Source organism: Parasteatoda tepidariorum, chromosome 5, assembly GCF_982258835.1.
Source record: "Parasteatoda tepidariorum strain Cologne lab strain chromosome 5, Ptep-v5.0, whole genome shotgun sequence".
Lineage (NCBI taxonomy): Eukaryota > Metazoa > Arthropoda > Arachnida > Araneae > Theridiidae > Parasteatoda > Parasteatoda tepidariorum.
The window spans coordinates 91780309-91807234 of record NC_141759.1 but is presented as its reverse complement, the minus strand read 5'-3'; the positions used below and the strand labels follow the sequence as shown (position 1 = coordinate 91807234).

Here is a 26926-nt window from a genome sequence, read left to right as displayed (position 1 = left end):
TGCTTCTTCGCAGTGATAAATTTTCAAATCATGTTATATCTTTATTTTAAATTAAAGTCTACAATCAGTATTTCTAATGTTATGTAAAAACGTCAATTTGTCATTTTGAATTTTCATTGTTTTATTATTTCACAAGCGAACGGCTTGATTTTTTTTATGGCTACCACAATGAATTCGAATGAACTTCAATGTATGTCATAATTAAATATGTGCAAGTTAAAATATTGAAATTTAATTAGTGAAATATGTATCAATTTATGTTAATATTTATTTATGTCAACTTACGTATATATATATGTCAAATTATGTTTATATTTATATATGTCAACTTAGATTCGATGAATCAGATATTCAAATGTTATATTTACTCAAGCAAAGTGCTTGTTTTTCTATTAGCTACCACATCGACTGCTAAATTCAAAATGTTATTACTATAAATTTTCTGCAAATTTCTAGATGTATGGGATAGGGGCCGCTAAGAGGCCCAGGTGCCCAATTTTTGTAAATAAAAGTAAAGTGATAAATTTCCTTACAGTGAATTGTTATTGTTGAGAATAGATTAACTCCTCCCGAATATTATCTAATATAGAAATAGTTATTCTACCAGTATTTTCTATTTTCCCGTACCAGTATTTTTCACTTTTCCCGGCGTGAACGTGTTAAACAGAAGTAGCTAAATTGGAGGTTAGTTGTTAATTTGAAATAAGAGAAGTGAAAATAGGAGAAAGAAAGGACAGCACAAACATATAAACAACTCAAACAGAATAAAAGGTAAATTGAAACATGGGATTAATAGGTTAACTTACAAGCAATGATCATTATTTTATTTATTTAATGATTTATTATAAAAATATAAAATAAAAGTTAGTAAAAATTAATTAAAGACTGAGGTGAATTGAACAGATTGAATCTAGTAGTAATACGATAGATGGGGGGGGGGAACTAAGAAGTAGCCAATGAGGCCACTTCATTAATTATGTGGTAGTTACTGACTCAATAGGTTTACTTTAAACAGAAGTAGTTAGTCATGCTAGTAGTTAATTGATAATTAGAGATGAGAGAAATGAAGAAGAGAGACAAAATGGACAAGACAAACAAAAGACAGCACAAAGATAATAGATTAGATTAACACAAGACAGGTTAAACTACAAGCAAAAAATATTTTTATATATTTGACTTCTTAATGAAATTAAGAATTCGAGAATAAAACGCTAGTTCTTTACGAACATCTACTAACGTTTATTTTTCATATTCTTATTTTAAAACAACTGTCGAAGGAAAAACTGCGGAAATTAACAATGGGTGACACGGAGAATTCCTGACCAATGAGGCCACCTCCGAAAATTATGAATTCTAGGGTCTATGGAATCAATGCCTATGTTTTTAAAATTAGTTTACTAGTTAGAATAGTAGTTAGTAGTGAATTAAAATGAGGGAAAATCTATACCGGGCAGTGGCACTTAACTCGTTTTGCCCCGAATTTATATATTGAAATGATACAAAAAGTGGTTTTATGGAAAAAGTGGCATAATATATTATCGAAATTAATTGGTTCTTCTACTGTTAGAGCATTCAAAAAGTCTTTGATAGATCAAAAAGCACTTGCTCCTTATAATTGTAAATCTAATCAGAAATAACTAAATCATCATGGTATCTGAGAATCCTTTAATTCACCCAGATGAATGAAAATACTGAAAAAAGTTTCCCATCACAATGAATGTCTTTGAAAAAAGGAAATGTCCTAAACGTATGACGCTAGGCGTTAACCGGTTAATTAGACCTAGTATATCTTTCGGACATTTGCCACACAGACTATGTGATTGTCAACATTCACAACCAATTTCGGTCATTAACAGTAACAATTTGCTGACTAAGGTTTTAATTTTTATCTGTAAAAAAGAGTAACAAATACTATCGTAAAAGTTGGTTGACATTGTAAAAACTCTGCATAAGTAATTCAAATGGATATTTCTTAAGTTTTAGCTTTTTTTCCCCCAACAAATATTTCATTTTCCGAATCAAATTATAAAATCATTGATTACAAAAATTTCATTTTCCTAATCAAAAAATTCCATTTCTTATCATTCGCTCAGACATTTGATATATTCCTTATCAAATTATATGAACCGAAATAAACTTTTATAGTTTTATTTCAGTATTGTTATTTTATTTTTTCTTATTTAAAAAGAATCACTTCCGGTATAGTTTTTACTGTTAAAACGTTCTAGTTTTCAACTTATATTCTTCATTAAAAAATAATAATCGTTATTATTTTTTCTCATTAATTCCTGTGCACAGGACAAGAAATTTATATTTTTATTTCAGTATTGCTATTTTATTTTTTCTCATTTAAAAAAAATCATTTTCCAGTTTAGTATTTACTATTAAAACGTTCTAGTTTTCAACATATATTCTTCATTTAAAAATAATAATCGTTATCATTTTTTCTTATTAATTCCTGTGTACAGGACTAGAAATACTTTCTTATTTTTATTCTTATTGATCATTTTAACGAAAATAAAAATACAATTATTTCATCTATTATATCCTTAAAAAAAAGTTCCTGCAGTTATGAATTTTTATTTACAGCAGAAAGCCGTCATCAACCATAATAAAATATCACGCAATTAATAAATAAATAAATAAATTTTATTTAACAAAATCAAACGAGAAAAAAAAATGAAACATATTACATCCCTGTATAAACTTTATATCTACCTATCGAGGAAATGAACATGACTGAAACTCCGTAAAACTCTCCCATGGTTGGTTAAGCATGCTGCCCATAGCTGTCCGAGTCATGGACTGATGATAGGGAGAGGAGGAAGAGAGAGGGGGTGGAATAACAAAGCGGGATGAAGAGATATTTTGTTTGATGGAGATTTTATTCCTATAATCTGTGGGTGACTGTGTGGCAGACAGCTATGTGGTGCAGGCCTGTGATCATCAGCCGCTGCGGTCGCGGGCCGCCCAATTGGATGTCTTCCTTAATTTATATTGTCATTGGATATTTTTTCACCACAACACAGGTATGCATTTTTTAATTGAGTTACTATTGATAACTAATACAGCTTTTGTTTTTGAAGTATTTGTGAATATAGTGGAAAACTATTTCTAATTAATTATTAAACTATTATGAAACAAATGTTTCTTCATCACAACACAACTGTATATTTTTTTATGGAGTTAGTACTGATATTTGATACAGCTTTTGTTTTTGGAGTATTTGTGAATATAGTGGAAAATTATTTCTAATTAATTATTAAACTATTATTAAACAAATATTTTTTCATCATAACGCAGATATATATTTTTATGGTGTTACTATTGGTATTTGGTATAGCTTTTGTTTTTGAAGTATTTGTGAATATAGTGGGAAATTAATTATATTTAATTATTAAACTATTATTAAGCAAATATTTTTTCATCACAACACAAGTTTGTATTTTTTTATTGAGTTACTATTAATATTTCACATAGCTTTTGTTTTCGAAGTATTTGTGAATATAGTGGAAAATTAATTTTAATTAATTATTAAACAAATATTTTTTCACCACAGCGCAGGTATTTTTTTATGGTGTTACTATTGATATTTAATATAGCTTCTGTTTTCGAAGTATTTGTGAATGTAGTGGGAAATTAATTCTAATTAAATATTAAACTATTATTAAGCAAATATTTTTTCATCACAACACAGGTATGTCTTTTTTTATGGAGTTACTATTGTTATTTAATATAGCTTTTGCCTTTGAAGTATTTGTAAATATAGTGGAAAATTAATTCTAACTAATTATTAAGCTATTATTAACCAAATATTTTTTCATCACAACACAAATACGTATTTTTTTATTGAGTTACTATTGATATTTCATATAACTTTTGTTTTCGAAGTATTAGTGAATATAGTGGAAAATTAATTCCAATTGATTATTAAGCTATTATTAAGCAAATATTTTTTTTTCCACAAAGCAGGTAGGAATTTTTTTATGGCGTTACTATTAATATTTAGTATAGCTTTTGTTTTTTTAAGTATTTTTGAATATGGAGGAAAATTAATTCTAATTAATTATTATACCATTATTAAACAAATATTTTTTCACCACAACACATGTATCTATTTTTATTTCTTTTAATTGAATTACAATTGATATTTAATATAGCTTTTATTTTTGAAGTATTTGTGAACATAGAAGAAAATTAATTCGAATTAATTATTAAACTAAGCACCATATTATATAAATATAATATAGGAAGTAAAATTATTCCCTTAATTATCTATTTAAGGTCTGTTTGAAGTGAGGTTGTTTTGAGGTTTTAAGGTTAATTTGAGGTTTTAAGCTTGATTTGAAGTTTAGTTGAAGTTGATTTAAAAAGCAATATTGAAAAATCAACCACCCATGGTTTCAGATCAAGAAGTATAAATTAGTTTTTTTTTTTTTTTTGTTTCTTTCTTGAGGTTGATAGAAATTTAACCAAGAGCAACCAGCTTAGAAAGGTTGTTTTTGAGGTGTGCATGTTTTTTTTTCTGCACTTCAAGCAAATAAATATATTTCATGTGTGAATAATTTTTCCCGATTTAATCTAAAATCGTTGCTGAGCTCTATGTGAGATTGATTTTGTGAGGTGTAAATGAGGTTAAAATTGAGTTTTATTGATAAGGTTACTTTTGGTGCAAAACTTAACCTCATTTTCTATTATTTTTAATTTAAAAAATATATAATTATATAATTTTAATATAAGTAAGAAATATAGTTAGAACTAATCTCCGATGATGGAAATTTCTCTACGTCTAAAATAATTCTAGTCTGATGCCGGAAGCTTTTCTGTCCAAACATATATCTAAATAAATGTTAAAAGAAATTCAAGAATGAACTAATCAAACTACTCACGCTTGCAATAGCACTCTCTTTCAATTTTTAGAAATCGCAGAAATTATAGAGAAATAAATGAAATATTCTGATAATTTTTAGAAAAAAACATATCAAATAAAATATGAAGCTTGTAACATATATGGATAAAATACATAATAAAATATTACATAATAAAATGTAAAGTACATAATAAATGTGCACATAATTCTTGTCTGATAACGGAAATTTTTCTGTCTAAACATTTATCTTTGAAATTCATCGTTTTGTGGGCATATCAGATAATTTTGTACACAAAATGGCTTTATTATGCCTATAATAGAAAACACTTGTTTACGCAATTTTTAGTTGAACTAAATCAACAACAGCAATAAGAAAATTGCTATATATATAAAAAAAAATCTCTATAAGCAATAAGAAAATTGCTAATTGCTGTAAATTCAATGTTGTTTGAAAAGTGGATTTTGACTAAGTCCCTGTAAGTAACATTATGGATTTTTCAATTCATTTTTAAGTCACTGATACCATCATGGTTGAGACCATGATGGTATAACGCCGTAACGTAGCAAGTGTACCAGTAGTTTCACCGTCCACGGGATATGTTATAAATATTGCGTAATAATTCAAAATTAAAATTACCCCTATTTTTCTTTAAGAAAAATTAACTGTTATTTCATTTATAATATAAAAGAAGTTCAGATAAACATTAAGTGACAAATATACTCATCCAGGTATTTTGGGTTTACATTTATACGAATATATTCAGAAGGGTTTGAATGAAATTTTTTTATTAAATTCGAATGGTGCCAGAATTGGGAGATTTAGAATGACTGCTTTAAGAAACCGTCAGTTTTGTCACGGTTAAAATCTTCCCCAGATCTATACTCACCACTATATTTCCTGGCCGGGATGGCTCAGGGGATAGAGAGTTCGCCTTTCAATGAGGTGAACCCAGTTTTAATCCTAGCAATGGCTGGTCAACACGAATTCCGCATCCGGCTTGCACCGACCACAGTGCTGGCGTAAAATATCCTCAGTGGTAGATGGATCATGGGTTAGAGTCCCCTTGCCGTCAGGCTAACCTTGGAAGGTTTTTGTGGCTTCCCTCTCCATGTAACGCAATCGGGGATGCATTTATTACCACTATTTTTTCTTAGACTCGTTCGAAGCCAGTATATTAAGATCCCATTTCTCAATTATTTATCAAACACTTGTCTGTGATCAAACACTTGTCTTTGATCAAACACTTGTTTTTGATCAAACACTTGTCTTTGATCAAACACTAGTCTTTGATCAAACACTTGTCTTTATCAAACACTTTGTCAAACTTGTCTTTGATTAAAATACTTTTATTACAGTTTTTATTCAGATTATGAAAGTCTCGTATTGATATTTCGGCTACTTCATCAAATTTATATTACGGCACAACTTGCCAACAGAAAATAAACAAAATATTCCTTTTTCATCACTGTGTGCGTATCAACGAAAAATAGGGGTAACAAAAGATATTATTTACTTCTGTTCATCAATCAACAAAGAATTTAAAACAATAATAAGAAAGGCAAAATTTTAAAAAGTGTATATGTTACGGTAAAAGTTAAAAACTAATGATTATATTTAACAACCGGTAATTATGCATAATCACCACTAAATATGGCAAATATAATAAATTTTGGAAAATTTATCAAATTAACCGGTTTGTTTGCATAATTCTCAACTAGCATTGCATTTAAATAGTTTAACCACACATAACGATGGAAAGCTAGTTACCTTTTACGGTATTAAGTAATGGCAAAAAAGCATCAAGTAACTAGTTGGCTATCTCTTTAAGAAAGCTCTATTTAAGTGCCTTAAAATGACAAATAAGAGAATAAAAATTACCAGTTCTTATATTAAAAACAATTGGTTACGTAAACATAAAGCTTATTGCGTGCAAATCTTGTAAACCAAGCACTAAGAAATTTTCTGAGTTCCGTTAATACCGGAATGGGAATACGTTATTGATACGTCAAGCTAGGGCTGGTAGCCGATATATATCGAGACGGAAAAGAGTAAAAACTGGAGAAAAATATCACTTGATAATTTTTAGAGCTTCCACACATTTTTAAAGAAATGAAATGATGCGATTTGTGGTTTTGAGAAAGTAATTTAAAACTACACGTTTTTCAGTTATTTAGTTTTTCTTTTTAAATTTAAGTTAATTTTGTTATTTTAGTTTAAATTGATGAAAGCCAATTTTGATGCGGCTAAGAATTTCCTTTAACGTAAATTCCATAAAAATAAAGATACTTATCTTAATTCTAAAATATAATGTTTAAATATCTATTTAAATATCTTTAAAAAACTGAAGATTTCAGAATGGATTTGGTATGAGTTTTGTGAGGAAAAAAATTTATTAGAGAATCTGTAATATCTTTATATTTGAAATTCTGATTATGTGACGGCCTTAGATTTTACATGCATGCCTACCAAGTAGCACTGTAATTGAAAAAAATTTCACAAAGTGGTAGTAAAACAAAAAATTTCCAGTTTGGAAAATTTTCTAGAAACAAAACTATTAAGACATTTATGAGCATAATTACCCAATAAATTGATCTCATCTACAGATTTTTTTTTAAATTATTGATTCGTCGTAGTAAAAACTTTTTTTAACTTTAACTTCAAGATTTAATACGTCAAAACGCTCATGTTGCTACCACTAAGAAAATTATTTCTTAATGGCCGTACATAGTGCCAAATAGATTAAATATCCCTCAACATTTTATTTGTGAAAATTAAATTAACACGTTGAATGCCATGGGGGTCACCGGTGACCGGCACTAAGTTTGTTCGTTGCGCCACGGGGGTCACCGGTGACCGGCGTAGCCAAAATTATTAGAAACACATAATTCGAGTAAATTTTTAATTTTTTAATATTATTATTGTTACTAAAATGGTTTGAAGAAATTAATGCAATATAGAACACACAAAAATAGTTTTATTTATGTACACAGAGATGCCAACTTGCTCCGGACAGCGAATTAATATTTTCAAGTGGTAGTTTATTAATTGTGATTCTTGGTTTAATAAATTCAATTTAGTAGATTTTTTTCCACCATTATTTCTAAACAATTCGTAGGCTTATATAATTCACCACTTTTTCAGTTAGGTTATGCTAAACCTTGTAAAAAAAACTAGCAAAATCTGTCTAATGTTTGCAAATTTAGTTTGTAGTTATTTACCGTTTGATCAGACGGGCAATCCATGTAAAATTAGCGTGGCATTCAACGTGTTAAAACTATTATAGGCATTCTTAGAATTCCCCCCCCCCGTCTCCACCCTTTCGACAGTTGAGCTCGGTCAATTTTATTAAATTTTACTTATTTTAAAAAAAATTACAAAAAAAATCTAATTTCTTTTTCAATAAAATGAGATATTCTTTATGCATAAACAAGTTTAAATTTCTTATAAAAGAAAACTGATTAAATACTATGAAAGGAAGTATTAATAAAAAGATTACTTTATGATTTATATCATTAGTTTTGGTTATTTAACCTCAAGGTTTTAAATACATTTAGGTTTTCTCTTGTGGAACTTAAGAGATGAGACAAAAGAAGAAAAAGAAAACATTCATAATCCACACGCTTTGAAAAGTAATTAACTTTTAACAAAAACTTTCAGATATGTAATTAAGTAACCTTGAGTTTTCACTTTTATTCGAACCAATCAACCATTAAAACGCGAGGAAGATTTAATGCATTCATTTCGTTTAGTGAAAGACTTGTTGATCATTATTTATACGAATAGAATAATTGCTTCTGGTTACATTTTCTATCAAAATAAGTGATGAGTTGTCCTAACAAACCAACATTACTTTAGAAAACTGTAAAGATTGAAATAACAGTATGCTTTGTACATGGGTGCCACAGGCGACTAAAATTATAAGAACTGGTAGGAAATTAATTCAGCTTAATTTATTTAATTATTTTACAGTAACTACTATAGTTCGTTCACCAGGAGTTGGCACTTGGCTCCGCCTTCATCACGTGGTATCGTATGATACTATTTCGCTATTTGGCGATCGTATATCTGCTATTTGAGGATCGTATGACAAAAATATTTATTTCGCAATCTTCATGTGCATATTTTGAGCATGTGCATTTTATTTCATAAACTTGTTGATATTTCTCTCTTTTTATTGAATAGTTTGTTCTTTTTGAGATACTTCGCTGGGAAAAAGTTTTTAAATATAAATCAGCTAGAATAAGGAAAGGTGTAATAGCTGCTGACAAAGCGAAGTAAAAGACTGAAAAAGAATTCACTGTTTGTGTTTGGTTATCACCTTCTACATCAGAAAGCCTCCACACGGTTTCTTATAAGTAGTCTGCGCAGCCTATTTAAAAATTGAACAGGTTGAGCGCATGAAACCAAATTCTATTTTAAAAGTGACTGAGAGGAATTTGTCATATATATTTGAGAATTGAATCTGTAGTGGTAGACAAGTAAATAAGACAAACTAATCATATTCAAAAATTAAACAAGTTTTTAGACATATATTTTTACCACTTTTTTATTTTTACTGGATTTTCTATTAAAGGGCTCTTTTGTAAACTGGCTTGCCTTTATAGTGGTCTTATTGGACTACCGATAAAAAACCATGTGGAAGCTTTGCGCGCATTAGAGGTTATCTCGATTTCAAGCGAGGAAATGTTTTCCTCTTACTCCCCCCGCGCTGAAATGAACTCTGAGGAGGTGGAGCCAAGTGCCAACTCCTGGTGAACGAACTATACTTTGATTTTCATCGAATTATTCATATTTAAAAAGAAGAAAAAAATTCCTATATTTTCCTACTTAGAGAAATTGAAAGAGTAATAAAAGTTGCTCATTTTAGACTCTATTAATATAGTTTTGCTATTCATTAATCACCACTTTTTTATGTTTTTAGAGGGGAGATTTCCGTATTGTGATCTGTGGCAGAATAATCGCCAAGTCTTGGTAACTTCCGGGCAGTATATGGCGTGAAACTATAAAATAAAATATCACAGAATGGAACCAACTGGAAGGTTGGTCCCATTCTGGTATAACTCGTAACTACCTCCGGTCAAACCTCTACTTGTTTTTTTTCCTTTTTTTGAAAAAAAATTATTATTTTTACTTTCTTTTTAATGCTTAAATTCAATTTGGTGATTGTAGTTGGCATGGCACGATACGGAAATATCCCCTTTTTGGTTGACCGGGGCATCCCTGTTTGTATCATTTTGCTGTTTTAACAACTCTCCTTTCTATAGATACCGAGCCTTAGTGGTTATGTGGATAGAGCGTTTGCCCTCTATTGAGGTGAACCTGGTTCGAATCCCACAGATGTCTGGTCGAGGCGAATTCCCCTCGGTTCGCATCAACCATAGTGCTGACGTGAAATATCCCCAGTGGTGGACGGTTCATGGGTTAGAGTCTCCTTGGAGGCAGGCAAGTGGGAGGTTTTCGTGGTTTTCCTCTAAATGTAACGCAAATGCGGGTTATTTCCATTAAAAAGTCTCTCACGACGGCAAATTTCTCCCAATACTTGATCCAGAAATTCCTTCGTCTTATGGATTGGGTTCAAAATTACAAGGCTGCAGAGTTGAATATTAGTAGTCGTATACCCAAAAGTGGGTCGGCTTTTCAAAGGTGGTTATATATTTCCATAGATGCCGTGTGCCCCGAAAAATGTCCAAAGTAGTGGGAACTTAGTTTATTTTTATTTTATTTAGTTATTATATCATATCTACAACCACAAATTATGTTTCAAAGTACATAAATTTAAAGAGAAATCATTCCTTACATGTACTATTAATAGTAAACTGGAAAAATATATGCTAAGAAAAGTTGTTTTTACCAGATTCATACGCACCTGGAAAATTTTAAAAAGTGGTAATAGTATTTAAAAAAATTTTTTTTGTATTATTATGTTTGTATCTACCAGAATATTTTATTTTCTCTAAGCAAACAAAGATTGATCCAAAAGGTGGCAAACAGGAAATTCTATTTTGATAGTGAAAGCTAATAATAGGAAATTTCCAGCACCTTTATAACAAAATTGAAGCCTGTTATTAATTTTTTCCTGGCGTGTGCGTAGCCTCATTTTATCTCTTCTACCAGATTTTTGCTTTTTGTTGGTCACCAGTTTTACAGATTCAGACGAGTGTGGCATATTTACTCCTTTAAGAAACCGTGTATTCATTTTAATAGATATTTTATAAGTAACGTAATTTTATTTTATTAACAAGCACATAAAATTATGAACACATCTTTGACGTAAATTGATTCTCGTGCATTCTGACCAGATCTGACCTATACCCTCGCCAACTTAAATTTTAGGTTAAATATTTTATGCTCGGTTTCTGGTAATTTGTTATTGACTGAAGAAATTTTTGATGATATTTCTCAAAATAATACCTTTAAAATTAAGAGTGAAAAATAGAGAGGTCGATATATTAGATTAAGAGAAATAGCGCTTAATAATTTTCAGAACTTCAACCGAATTTTCCTCAAAGCAATAAAAATTTGCTGTTTTGAGACAAATAGTTTAAAATTATACACATTTTTCAGTTTTTAAAATTTAATTAAAATGTAGTTCTTAGCAAAAATACTTTTTTTTCCTTCCAATGTCTGCTTGTGTTAAGATTTCATCAATCAGAAAACCGAAAAACCAAAAAACCGGAACGAAATTCAATTAATTTTCCCGCCATTTTTTAAATTTTTTTTTTCCTCATAGGATTTTAGGATTTTTCTTTCTTTTTTGAAAGATGTTCACCTTACCATCATTTTGGAAATAATCATTAGTGTATTACTTCATCGTTTTTTCCTCTTTTTAAGATTATTTCCAAAAAAAAATTTTTTTTTAGTTGGATTTAACAATAAAAAAACGGCTTTTTGTAGCGATTCAGAAAACCGGAAAAATCAGTTATCCGGAATAGCGATGGTCCCGATCGTTCCGGATAATCGGTTCCCTACTACTACATATCAAAAATTCAAAGTTTCGTATGGAATGCAACTTTATTACAGTTGTCTCTTGGCGACGCATTTAAAAAGTGAGTGTTATTATCTGTATTCTACAAGTCTTGCTATTTAATTCTGTACCAATTTATTAATACTTTTTCAGAAAGTGATGCAGTTGGCATCCCTAATCTAGCTGCTTGTTTTCCGTACTTTGGCGAAATTCAGCCGTGGCAAAATACAAAAATATATTTGTCAATTATAGATTTTATTTTATAACCGTCGTTGAACATCCGACCCAATTTTTTGGGTTAACGACTACTAATGTTGTACTCCATAGCCTTGTAATTTTGAACCTAATCCAAAAGACAAGGGAACTGCTAGATAAAGTAGTGGGAGAATTTTGCCTTCGTGGAGGACTTTTTGATGGAACTAACCCACATTTGCGTTTCATGAAGAGGAAAACCCCCAAAACCAATAACGGCTACCCTAACTTCAAGGGGAATTTAATCCACGATTCGTTTACCACTGAGGATATTTTATTTCGGCACTGTGGTAGGCGCAAGCCGGATGCGGAGTTCGTATCGATCAGTCATCGCTGGGATTCGAACCCGGTTCACCTCATTGAAAGGCAAACGCTCTATCCCCTGAACCACCACGGCTCTCAATTATTGATTTATCAATTTATGTCTTACTACAATTTCGAAAATTAATATTTGGAAAGAACAAAAGTTGGCAAATATGGCTAACTGTTGACATAGGAGCCGATTCTTATTAATTGTGTTTAGTTTTGGCAACAATCTTGCGTTAATTAAAATCTTCAAAATCTTGATTTATTAGAATTCTAATTTGAAATTGGCCGGACAGCTGGTAACAGCAAAATGTTTGCAGCATAAGCATACTTTCTCTACTTAATGTATGTATGGAAGAAAATTTCAAAAATTATTTTTTCTCTTTCATCTAAGTAGATAATTCTTGTAAATATCTCCAACATTGCGAAACATTACAAGTTCTTCTCCGTATTTTCTAAATTAAAGCTATTTTATATCGCAGTTATGATTTATGACTCAAAATATATTATTCCGAAAAATTTTATAAGGCGCATTCTCGCTGCGTCAAATAAAAGTCAAAATTTTTTCCGCATAAGCATAATTCCTAAAATATGAGTATTTACGGAAGAGGCGAGTAAGCTTCCTGATGCAAAAATCGGCTGCGTATCAATGACTTTTCACCTATTTACGTGACATGCCAGCTAGAAATAAAAATACCATGAAGCAGTCAATCCAGGTTTCGATTTTATTTTTAATAAAAAGTCTGTTTCCGACACCTTCCAGTCTAAATATTGATATGAACTCCATTATAATTCAATTGAAAGTCTAACTTAGTGTTGTTATTTAGAATAAAACGGTTTCCTGCCGTTGCATTTCTGGGTTTCAGAATTATATTTGTTCAGATTCTATCAAAGCGTTATATAAAGTGGATGGTGTTTTTTTTATCATGTAATATATTACATGTTTGTTTATTTTGATTGCATAATTTTTTGGATATCGTAATTTAACCCTTTAATGGGCCCTTTATTTCTAGTAAAGGTAAATTAAAGTATTTTTGGAATTGAAATTGTTTTAAGAACAGTAATTGATATAAAACAAAAAACTCATTCAGTTTATAAAAATGCCATTTTTTTGGTGGTGAATATATTTAACATGGCCTATTAGGAACTTACTGACTTTTATTTTTCTTTATTTATAAAATAAATTCCTTAAATGCTACAAACGTCAAATGGAATTATGTATTTTATAACTTTTATACGTTTTCTAAAAGTGACAAATGGTTACCAATTTTATTCAAACGCACTTCAAGAAAGCTGAAGTTATTGAAAAATGGAAACCTAAATTAAAAGTGGTAAAACGTGGTGGTAAGTATATTTACCACGGCCTTCAAAAGGGTTAATATATAGTTTTTTATAATGAATTTAACACAAAATTTGTATATTTTAACCCTTTCGAAGGCCGTGGGTAATATACTTACCACCACTTTTAATTTACGTTTCCATTTGTTAATAACTTCAGCTTTTTTGAAGTGAGTTTGAATAGTATTGGTAGCCATTTGTTAGTTTAAAAAAACTTATAAAAGTTATAGAATACATAATTCCTTTTGAAAATTGTAGCATTTATAAAATTTATTTTATGAATAAAGAAAAATAAAAGTTAATAAATTCCTAATAGGTCGTGTTAAACATATTTACCGCCAAAAAAGTTTCATTTTTATAAACTAAAGGAGTTTTTTTTTTCTTATATCAATTACTATTCTTAAAACAATTTCAATTTCAAAAATACTTCAATTTACCTTTACTAGAAATAAATAGCCCATTAGAGGATTAAAATTATGTTTCGAACAAAACTGTGTCAAATTCAGATGTTATTAACTTCTCCGATTTCATTTAAGAATTTAACAGAGAAGATACATTAAAAACTATAACTTTCAGAAATTTCGTTAATTTTACCAATAATTTAAAAGGTACGTAAGGGGCTTTTCATAAAGGGGCTTTTATACGAGCTTTTGAATTATTAACATGAAGTTGTAGGAAAAGTTACTTTTAAAAACAAATTTTCATTAAACCATACAAGGATGCCAACTTCTTCGCTTACAGCAAAAGATTTTGAAGAATTGGTAGCAAATTAAATAGTAAAACAAGTAGAACAAAAATAAATAAGTTTACTTTTTTAACACTAGGTTTACGGGACACGTCATTTTGACGGATTTCGACTTTTGTAAGGAAAATTATAAGACCCGTTTGAAATTTTATTTTATCTCTTGTAATGACTTTTAACCATTGATCGAAGTAAATATACAGGGTGTCTCAGTTAAGCGTTTCAGAACTTCTAAGAGGGGTAGGGGGCATCCTGACGACTCGAAATCATATAGCAATTTGGTGTCGGAAATGCTTTCCTGGAGCGGTGACGTACACAGAAGCACCATAAAGAAAAGAGACCGTAATGAAAAATCGCTATAATTGTACATTGAAAAAATTATATGGTACATGGGCCAGAATAAGTGTTCGAAGTTTCTGCCACTTGCTACAATGTACACCTCACATCTCCGGCGTATGGACATTCGAACATTCTGCAATACTCCAGGCATATCTCGCAGGCAGCTACTGCGATTCTTGCAATCAGCATTATCAACAGGGGTGTCATAAACCAGTGTTTTCATATGACTCCAGAAATCAAGACATGATAGGTCGGGTGACCGAGGAGGCCATATAATTTTTTCAATGTATTATTATAGCGATTTTTCACTTACGGTCTCTTTTCTTTATGGTGCTTCTGTGTACGTCACCGCTTCAGGAAAGCATTTCCGACCCCAAATTGCTATATGATTTCGAGTCGTCAGGATGCCCCCTACCCCTCTTAGAAGTTCTGAAACGCTTAACTGAGACACCCTGTATATTAAATGCTATTTACCTCAAAAGCGTTGAAATATTGAAATTCTCTATGTGGTATACCTATTTCTACGGATATGCGCCAATTTGACGCGATCATAATTTAGACAAAAGTTTAAGTAAACGAGCAATTATCACATCAATAATAAATAGGAATGTACCGACAATACTTCGATTCGTTATCTCAAATAAAACAAGTGATAAGCAACTGTTGCCGATAAGCAATAATCGAAAGAACAAACGCAAAATGTCAATTGATGTCAGAGAGTCAGATTTTGAAGGTTTCAGTTGCTTAGTTCGAGTATTGAAACATAAAATACTAGAATATTTCATAAATATATATCTCATATCTTCATTTTTTTTCGTATAGTATACATATACATACCTGCCAACTTTTAATTCCTTCCATTATCATTTTTCCCAGTGGTATTAAAATGGAATTAAAACTTCAATTTCAAGCAAACGAATACGTTGCATATGAAAAAACTTAAGTTGACAACCATGATAGTACCGCATATTAATATATGTGCTTATTTTTTGAAAGAATAGTGGTGATCAAAATCATTTAAAAATTAAGTTTATAAAAGAAAAATAGTATATATTAACTACCACTTTAAATATGAAAATAAAATCTTCGGGAAAATCCGGAAGAGTTGGCAGGTATGCATATATATTGGTTTCTAAGTGCAGAGATGCCAACTGCTCCGGACACGCGAAAATAATTTTAAAAAAATGGTAAATAACAACAAAGTAAATTTTGATATTTGAAGTGGTGAATTATATAGGCCTACGAATTATTTATAAATAGTGGTGGATAAAAATCTACTAAATTGAATTTATTAAATTAAAAATCACAATTCTTTCATACGTCAAATTGACGTGTGTCAGTAGAGATAGGTATATAAGAAACGTTCCGTAAACCTAGTGTTAAAGAGTCATCTCAAAATAACTATTATAAAGTATCATTTAATATGATACTATGAGTTTAGATTTGAGGTGATGGAAAAATTACCTTAAATGAAAAATACTAAACTAAAAATACCTTAAATTTTGTAACCACTAGAAATTTTTTTTTTTACAAAGTGGAGCAAGTGGGAATCTCTGAATTCAAGAATCATACAATCTGTTACAAGAGTCATACATTGATATATATATTTTGCTATCACTATAAAATTTTAAGCAAATGAACTAAGCAAAGTCACTTGACGTCTCTATATAAAATAAATATGAAATCACAAAAATTGAAGGGAAAAAAATTAAGAGATCTTTGTGTATTTAAATCTGAAATTTAAAAACATCATGAGCATGTTTTATGCTTATCCGCATACATAATTTATCTGCCGTGATTGTAAAGTTAGTTTTAATAGAATATGGCAATACGGTAATGAATGTTTTATCATAGAAACTACGTGCACTCCATTCTTTATTTGAGGTAAGCTTAAATTTAGTCGCAGGAAAAAAATACATTAATTTTATATTTAAAGCGGTAGCCATTAATTTTTGGAACTTAGTTGGAATCTTAGTACGCTGCCGCCCGAAACTGCATTAACTGATTCGTCGGATTTTTAACCCTTTTGAAGGCCGTGGTAAAGTATACTTACAACCACGTTTTACCACTTTTAATTTAGGTTTCCATTTTTTAATAAATTCAGCTTTCTTGAAGTGAGTTTGAATAAAATTGGTAACCATTTGTCACTTTTTAAAAACGTATAAAAGTTATAAAATACATAATTCCTTTCGAAGTTTGTAGCATTTAAGGAATTTATTTTATAAATAAAGAAAAATAAAAGTCAGTAAGTTCCTAATAGGTCATGTTAAATATATTTACCACCAAAAAAATGGCGTTTTTATAAACTAAATGATTTTTTTTTAATATCAATTACTGTTCTTAAAACAATTTCAATTCCAAAAATACTTTAATTTACCTTTACTAGAAATAAAGGGCCCATTAAAGGGTTAAATCATATAATGGGAAAATGGGAGCAGAGTTGAAGCCAAGGTCTAAATTGTAAAGTAATAATTAGGAAACCAATCGATTGAACAAATGATGAAATTAATAAGAAAATTAAACATAAATGATATTAAAGATTGGAATAAAGTAACATTTACAAGGGATAAGACTAAGATAAGCATATATTGCAGGTGTAATAAAAGAGAAAGTAATAGAGAAAAGATTTACAACTGTTTTTTTTATATTTGCATAGAATTGAGAAAATTTTGTCAACGGCAAAGAAAAGGTTAGACAATAGGTAGTCATGCATGTTACTGCCATGTCTGTGACAGATTTAATTAATAATCACCAGTACCATAACTCTTTCTTGTTAGCTTTTTGTTCCAAAAATATAAAAATCTGGTAGCCCTACTATTTCATTATTTAAATTATCGATGAAATAAAAACATTCATGTCTACCACAATATTTTCATAATATAAAGAGTTAAATTTTGCTTTAACATTGTGCTATTCGAAATGAGTTTGGTAACAAGTAAAAAACCATTTTTCAGCGGAAATATTTCTACAATCACTTGGTCTTAGTTAGGGTGAGTGTGGAAATTCCATATCTGAAATTAGTTTTGCTCGGGAAGCTGTAGTTATTTATTTTTTTGGCGAACTTATAATTTCAATTTAGTATATCTTTTTGTATAAAGAACGTGTAGGTTTATATGCATACATATACACTTGTCTGTTCCTTTGAAAGTAACACTTAAGACTAAAACATATGACCTTTACGTATCGCATAATAATCTGAAATGCATTGTCACTTTCTTTCTGGCACTTCCTACGTAGCAGAGAAGTAGGAACACTTAGTATTGACTCGATTAAATTTTAAGTCCTGAATACGAATATATTATTTAATCGCATGAAAAGTGTAGCTTGTTGAAGTCAGTGACGCAAAAATATCTGAGATCCATTCAAAAATCTCATGCAATAGAAAACGAAAAAATTAATTGTTCCTTACTGTAATTAATTAAACTACTTTAGCTGCTGCAAAATTATTACTGTTTTTTACTTCCAAATGAAGCTGTGATTTTTTTAAAACTTACAATTTGATACATTGAAATAATTTTGAAGCTATCCTTCATTTGCCACTAATTAATCAAAAAGAAAACGATTTTTCTTTCAGAGATGACAGATATTGTTCTCTATAAAATAAACACTTTCACTCCTACTTCTCAACGCAAGCTGAAAAAAAGCAGACGATAACCCAATCTCAAAGAATATTCACGTGTTTCCTATTAACACAAAGACATTGAACTCGATTTTGCATCCTAATGACCTCGATATTGCTTTTAAAACGTTTTTAGAATAATTCAGAATGAGATCCAGATGAGTAAGAAGATGAATAAAAGAAGACACTCACGTGACACCGCTTGGGTTCACGATTTATGTTCTAACCTTGGAGTCATCTTCTTCTTCCGAGATGGTTTGTTTCAGAATATATCTCTATTTTCTTTTGTACCAAAAAAAATCGACGTTAATTTAGTTGTATTATTTAACTATGCGTAAAAAAAACAACGTTTGAACATACAGTAGGATCCTGGGTAATTTGGGTTGTTGCAATCAGATTTAATTGAGTTGTTTTGTATTTAATTGACATTTATATATTTGGGATCAGAATTTCTCTATTTCTGTCTGTTCTGTTCTGCCCGTTCTCTGTTTCGGTTCAGAATTTCTATCAGAATAAGTCTATTTTCCTTTTAAAAGAATTTTAGTTAGTTGAATTTTTTAACAATGCGTTAAAAAAACGTTCAAACATACAGTAGGATCTCGATCATTCAAAGTAATTAAGATTGATTTAATCAGATTTAATTGAGTTGTACGGGATTTAATTGACATTTATATAAATAGGATCAGACTTTCTCTATTTCTGTCTGTCCTGTTCCGTATATTTTCTATTTCTGATCAGAATTTCTATCTGAATATCTTTATTTTCTTCTTGTACGAAACTGCTTAAAAAAAGACTGACGGTTCTTCTCGTAAAAAGTCGTATTTCAAACTGCAGTCTTCTCTGTACAGCAAAACCGGTTTTTCCATGTTATTATATAGAGAAATAAAGTCTTGGGGAGAAACATTCTCCCAGTTTTGCTCAACTGGGAGAAATTTCAACTGCGAAAAAATTTGGACTATTTCAAGTAATTGGGATCAGACTTAATTAATGTATTGGGATTGTTTTAATTCGATTTAATTGAAATATTTATTTAATTGAGATCAGAATAATCAAAATGTTCATATCATAAAAGATTATTATTTATCCGTTTTCATCAATAACTCTGAAAGTCGAAGGAATTACTAATTTTTTTTTTATATATCATCGTGCTTTTAGCAATAAATTTTTACTTTAATGGTTAGCGTGTCTGACTGCGGAGCCATTGGCCGCGGGTTCGAATCCTGCTCAGGGCATGGATGTTTCTTTCTCTCTCTGTGTGTTCTATGTCTTTTCCTCTTTGTGTGAATGTGATCCTCCCTATAAACGGGTTTGTGGTTGTGTGACGTGGGTGACGCTGCTCCACCGGCGTGGCTTCGCCACAGTTGCCCACTGGGCAACGAGAAGAGAGTAGCAGTTCTGTGGCAAATGGGACAAACCCCCAGTGCCCACCATTAAGAAAAATATATAATAATTGGTTTAAATTTTCAAAAGGACACTTGATTTGTTACGGCGTCAAAATTCAAAAACAAAATTGTAGTTGAATCTGCTTTAAATATACACTTCACCAGCTCTACAGCCTTTAGTGGGCCTCGGATTACTCAAACGCAAAATACCAATGCACTTTCACAAGTTCAAAATAATATCTTGCACAACCTAAATAAGGATATAAAAACACATTGATTAGTAAAGTCATTTATGACACATGTGCTTTGAACTTCTGCAAATCAGTGTTTCATAAACTTCTTCTCTCCCATATCTCATGATATTTATATCTTCTGTGACCTTCTTTTTTTAATTAAATTTTGCGTATTTTTTAAAATATATTACAACCCAGAATGAAACATAAAAGAAATTCAACTGGACAAAATAATAAATAAATGCATTCTTCGCAATATAATTTTATATTTTATAACCGCGTTCCACTTTGCAACTTACTTACATAATAAATAAAGCATTCTTTGTAATATAATTTATTGGAGGAAAAACAACAACAAAAAAATAGTATTAGAAAAATTCATTGTCTTTATTTTAATTTTTCAACATGAGGTATTGCGTGAATTTGAGGTATTGCGTCAGTCACCACTGTCGCCTGCAAATTAGCCACCACTCTAATTGTGAAACTTTTTTTCATCTTAATGTTTAGTTACCACTTCATTCATTGATCTCCGGGTATTATGAGGTAAATTTGTAAAAAATCTTTCAAAATGTTAGTGGTTGCGTCCATTTTTTTAACTGTTGAAAGGACTTCGAGTGCAAAGGGTTAAGTCATTAAATTTTTGTAATTTATATTTTACTTAAGACACCATTAAAATTAATATTTTCATGTTGCCCCAGGAAGGTGTACGCGATCCAGAGATAGGGAGCGAATGATGTACATTAAAATGGGAATAGTTAAGAGAATCTTCTTTAACTCCGACATCAAGCGTTTTTCTAACGGAGAGCCTTGACTTGTCTTTCTCTCAAGCACCTGCATGTAATGTAAATAATAATAAATATAAAAATTAGATATTTATATCTGCTTGTTTTCTAAGCCTAATAGCTCAGTGGTTAGAGCACTGGTCTTGTAAACAAGGGGTCGTGAGTTCGATCCTCACTGGTGGCTTTAAGCTGAAGTCTTTCGTTGTTTTTCTATAGTTCGTTTATTTTTCTGTCTTTGTCGTACACAAAATTACGCTTACAGTGAGCGAAAAAAAAATAAACGAATCACCCCGAGTAACTTTTCATCTAATGATCGGATCTTCACGTTTTAGGTCTTAATGATTTGAGAAGGAATTCAAATATGTTAACCGGTTAACGCCCAGCGTCATATATTTAGGACAGTTCCTTTTTTCAAAGACATTCATTGTGGAGGGAAACTTTTTCAGCATTTTCATTTATCTGGGTGAATTAAAAGATTCTCAGATACCACAATGATTTAGTTATTTCTGATTAGATCTAGAATTATAAGGAGCAAGTAATTTTTGATCTATCAAAGACTTTTTGAATGCTCTAACAGTGGAAAAAACAATTAATTTCGATAACATATTATACCACTTTTTCCATAAAACCACTTTTTGTATCATTTCAATTTATGAATTCGGGCGAGACGGGTTAATGAATTAGTGAATTTATCCCCCAAAATATAGGGGGTAGTCGCAATCTGGGAAATATGGTCCCCATAGTTCGGTCAGCAGAGCGGACCAAGATTTGGATGCCTTAATGTTAATTTTACTTTTTGCGAAATCCGCCATATCTCAGGAAATTTTTCGGCTGATTAACCCTTTGCACTCGAAGTCCTTTCAACAATTAAAAAAAATGGACGCAACCACTAACATTTCGAAAGATTTTTTTACAAACTTACCTCATAATACCCAGAGATCACTGAATGAAGTGGTAACTAAACATTAAGATGAAAAAAATTGAACAATTAGAGTGGTGGGTAATTTACAGGCGACAGGCATTCACCTCTCGTGTGCAAAGGGTTAAAGCATTTTTGCACACGATTAAAAAATTCGTTTATTCTTTCAAAAAATGTGTAATATTTTTTACAGTGCAAAATGCGATATCTGGTATTGTTCCCACGCGTAAATACATTTAGGAGTTAAACAATAAGTCAAGACAACATAAATTATTATTTGAATCCTAGATCTTAGTATCCGCCCCGCAAGGGGCTCTAACTAGTAACATTGACGACTTACACGTACGAACGAAGACCCAGTATGTTTAAAATATATTATTAATTTTAATTTTATATTTGAAGTGGTAGTAATATGAATGTGTTAGTATTTTTATCTTACAAAATTGAATTACTATCACAACATGTATTAAATATATGGTAACCTAGCAATATTCTTTAAAATTATTAAGTGTTACCGTAACCTGCCAACTTTTAATCTTTACGAAATGATTTTCCCTACTAGTGGTAAAATGAAAATTGAATTACTGTAACAAGAAGAAATAACATCTTCATATTGTTAAGAGCTCAAAAGCAACAACATATAAGTATCCCACAATTATATAAAGATTTAACTATTAGTGGTAATCAAAATAATTTAGATGAAATTTGGAAAATTAAAAAGTAAATAAGAGCATACATTTCACTACCACTTTAAATGTTAAATTTAAACTATTAATATTTACAACAATATCTCTATTATTATTAAAATTATAACTACATTTAAAGCACTAAGTTAACGGGATGCGTCATTTTGATGCATTTCGAATTTTAAAAGGAAAATAGCAAAACCTGTTTGCATTTTTATTTTATCTCTCACAATGACTTTTATCCATTGATCGAGGTAAATACATATTGAAATCTATTTTCTTCAAAAAGCTTTGAAATATTAAAATTCTCTTTGTGGTATACCTATCACTACGGATATGCGTCAATTTGACGCGATCGTAATTTAGACAAAATTTTGAGTAAGCATGCACATCAATGATAAATAGGAATGTACCGACAATACTGTTACGATACTTACTTACGATAAACAACTGTTGCCGATAAGCAATAATAGAAAGAACAAACACAGAATGTCAGATTTTGAAGGTTTCAGTTGCTTTGTTCGAGTATTTTAAAATAAAATACTAGAATATTTCATAAATATACATCTCGTATTTTCATTTTTTTCTTATAGTATATAATTACATTGCTTTCCAAGTGCAGAGATGCCATCTGCTCCAGACGCGCCAAAGAAAAGTTTAAGAAAACTGTAATTAACTACTAAGTAAATTTTGCAAATATAAAGTGATGAATTATGTAAGCCTACGAATTACTTAGAAATAGTGGTGGATAAAAATCTACTAAATTGAATTTATTAAACCAAGAATCACAATTGATAAACTACCACTTTAAAATATATATTTGCTGTCGGGAGCAAATTGGATCTCTGTAAGTGCTATTATATGTATTCGCAGAGATAGGTATATGAAAAATGTCAGTAAACCTAGCGTTATAGAACTAATCGCTCGGTTCATTTGAGCGATTTCTTAAAATATTTGACTACAATTTTCTCATTAAGTTAGAAAAATTGAGCAATTTGAAAAATTTATACCATTTAAAATAAATAATTTTAGTGGTAGCCAAACATTTTTTTTTTATTGATTTTATTTAATTGTTACTAATATATTATTATTGAAAAACCTCACAATTGCGAGACATTTTAACCCTCAACTCGTTAACGTTAACTCGTAAGAAACGTCCGTAGACCTAGTGTTAATAAACATTAAAATAACAAATGGAAAAATTTCCTAGCATCTGTTTTATGGCCAGTTGTTAAGTTACTACTTATCTTAGATATTACCACTTTTCTCAGAAAACTGTTAAAAATTGTGTAAATCCTGCTTCATCTGAATTTATTGCAACATAACTTTACTCCTTTGGCGTCAGTCTTTGAGGACTTTTTTTAAAACAAATAGAGATTGGTAGGATTATTCTTAATTTTTAGAAAAAAAAGAAATTTGTGTCAATGCAAATACACTACAATATATTATTTTTATAAATATCCTAATTTCATTCTATATGCATTAGTTTGCTATTTTTTAAGTATAAATACTCAATTCGCAAGGAATATTTGAAAAACTGTTCTCTTTTGTGTGAAATTGTGTCCTACAAATTAAAGGGCAATACAAGCTATTAAAACACATCTAATAGTTTTATCAACCTCTTGGTAAAGAAATGAGTTTAATCAACTGAAATAACTTACAATGCCAACTCTTCCGAATTTTGCGGAAGATTTTATTTTTAATATAATAATAAAACTTCGACATTCGTTCGTTTTAATCAATTTATTTTAAATTTATTTTGACCACCATTGCATTCGAATAGTTTCGTCATACTTGAAACATACCTCCTAGTTATCTTATTGTGCTGTGTCAGATAAATCGGGAGTATGTTTGCTTACACTCTAATTTTAATTGGTATTTCATTACCATTAGAAGAAAAACAATTTTTTTTGAAGAGGAAGTTGGCAGGAGAGATTTTATTAATCCCTTGGGGACGGGTGATTCAGAAAAGCATTCGTACAAAATCAGAATCAAGTTGTAATTAAATAAAAAACAGTAACTGAAATGTAGTCGTTGCTAATTTGACAGATTTACTTTGCTTTTACTTTAAATATTGTTTGTTTAATCATATATATAATCAATGTTAATTCAAAGTATAACGAAATAGTTTTATTTTGAACAAAGCAATGGTGAATTAAATAAATCAAACAATTATAACTCCGCCCACAAATAAACTGCTAAATAATTACTTTGATTACCAGTTTTATCTTTTTACCCCGGTTGATTCGGTTTTATGCTGGCACGTATTTGTGACAGTCGGCGCGAAAGGGTTAAAGATTTGTAATGTAAAACTGGCTGTCATAATTCGTCCTCATCACTGCAAACACATTTACCTTAACTTATTCGAAATTTTTGCGATCAGAGCTTAATAAAGTGGTAGCAAAACAACTTCGTTTCCGCTGTTTTTCAAAAAAAATCATCCATTTGTGATCACCACAAATGTAAATGATTTAGTGTGTATGTAATCAGTATGACAATCGCTACCGTAATTATTTTTAAATTGAGCATTTATTATATCTTGACTACCACTTATTTAAAATTTTAAACTGTAACAGCTGTATTACATTTCATCGATCTAAGTACGGTATCTATATTAAAGATTAACATCTATCTCATCAAGAGATAGTTTTTAAGCATGAAGGAAAATTTAACGGGCATATGCATGTCATTGAAATTGAAAAAATTTAATACAAAATGTACTATATTCTTACTGGTAGAATTAAAAAAATGTACAATGTTTTTAATTTGCTACATATGGTAATGAAATTTGTATATATTAAATGCGATCCATAAATCGAACTTATATCTAACAAGCAATTAATTAAAAACTTTTACACGAAAAAAGTAATAACATTGATCTAATTAACTCAGAATATGTGATGAGGTGTCGTTAGCTTGGGAAATTGATAACTCCCACGTTACTAAAACTTATTAATATGTAAATATATTGCCCAGAAAGATATGAAAACACTGTTTCCAAGATAAAATTCTCTTTTCTTCATCTATCCACCAGAACGTAACGTTCTCATCATAACTTAAAATATTGTCTGCAGTTATTGACTAGCATGAACTCACCGCTCTGAAAATTAGTGATTGAGTCCTAGAACGTGAAGATCCGATCATTAGATCAAAAGTAACTCAGGTTGTTTTTTTTTTTTTTCCATTTCGGGCAATATACATCACAACCAACGTCCGATTAAGACAAATACGGGTTTTAAATTCAACGAAATTTCCGGGCTATAATAAAGTCGTGGTTGCTCAGGGAATAGAGCATTCGCCCTCAAATGAGGTCAGTCGGGTTCGAATCCCAGAAATGACTGGTCGATTTGAATTCCGCACTCGGCTTACACTGACTACAGTGCTGACGTAAAATATCCTCAAGGGTAGGCGAATTATGGGTTAGAGATCCCTGGCCGTCAAGCTAACCGTGGGAGGTTCTCGTGGCCTTCCTCTCCATGTAACGCAAAATAACTTCCATCAAAAAGTTCTCCGCGGAGGCAACATTTCTTCCAATACTTGATCCAGAAGTTCCCTTGCCTTCCAGATTGGGTTTAAAATTACAAGGCTGTGGAGTTAAATATTTGTCGTCTTAAACCCAAAATTGGGTCGGCTGTTCAATGACGGTAGTAAAAAAAAATCTTTAGGGTCTTAATAGAAATACTAAAAATTTATTAATTTTTAGAACGGCTTGATTTTATCAAGATGTGAAAAAAATATTTTTATTAACCCTTTCGCGCCGACTGTCACAAATACATGCCAGCATAAAACCGTATCAACGAGGGTGAAAAGATAAAACTGGTAATCAAAGTAATTCTTTAGCAGTTTATTTGTGGGCGGAGTTATAATTGCTTGATTTATTTAATTCACCATTATTTTGCTCAAAATAAAACTATCTAGTTATACTTCGAATTAAGATTGATTATATATATGATTAAACTAACAATAATTAAAGTAAAAGCAAAGTAAGTCTGTCAAATTAGCAATGACTACATTTAAGTTGCCGTTTTTTAGTTAATTACAACTTGATTCTGATTTTGTACTAATGCTTTTCTGAATCACCCGTCCCCAAGGGGTTAATATCGAATAAATATTGCGTCGTCCTTGCGTTGAATAAAGTCGTCCTTGCATGCGTTGCTATGTCGACCGCTGCTATTTTTATTTTCACTATCAGGCATTTTTAATGTATTTACATAATAATAATTTAAAGTACTTTTAATTTATTTTTATTATTAATGCATAATTACTGGCTTGACCGTGATTTTAATAGATTATAAGTCAAGACAATATAAATTCTTATTTGAATCCTAGATCTCAGAGTTGCCAACTGCTCCGGACACGCCAAAATAACTAAAAAAACGGTAAATAACTACTAAGCAAATTTTGCAAATATTTGACTATTATTGCGTGCTTTTTGAAACGTATAGCCTGACATTTGTACTATGAAGTGGTAAATTATATAAGCCTACGAATTA

At 30.3% G+C, this 26926-nt stretch overlaps 1 protein-coding gene across 1 annotated transcript in view; it reads left to right on the top strand.

The window, feature by feature from the left end:
• Positions 1 to 2840: 2840 nt before the first annotated feature.
• Positions 2841 to 26926, top strand: part of LOC107439526 (A disintegrin and metalloproteinase with thrombospondin motifs adt-2) — a 109611-nt gene continuing 85525 nt past the window's right edge. Inside the window, exon 1 of the mRNA XM_087164522.1 lies at positions 2841 to 3029. Coding sequence (XP_087020648.1) covers positions 2925 to 3029 — 105 coding nt within the window. The 5' untranslated portion in view covers positions 2841 to 2924. The remainder of the gene's footprint in view (positions 3030 to 26926) is intronic.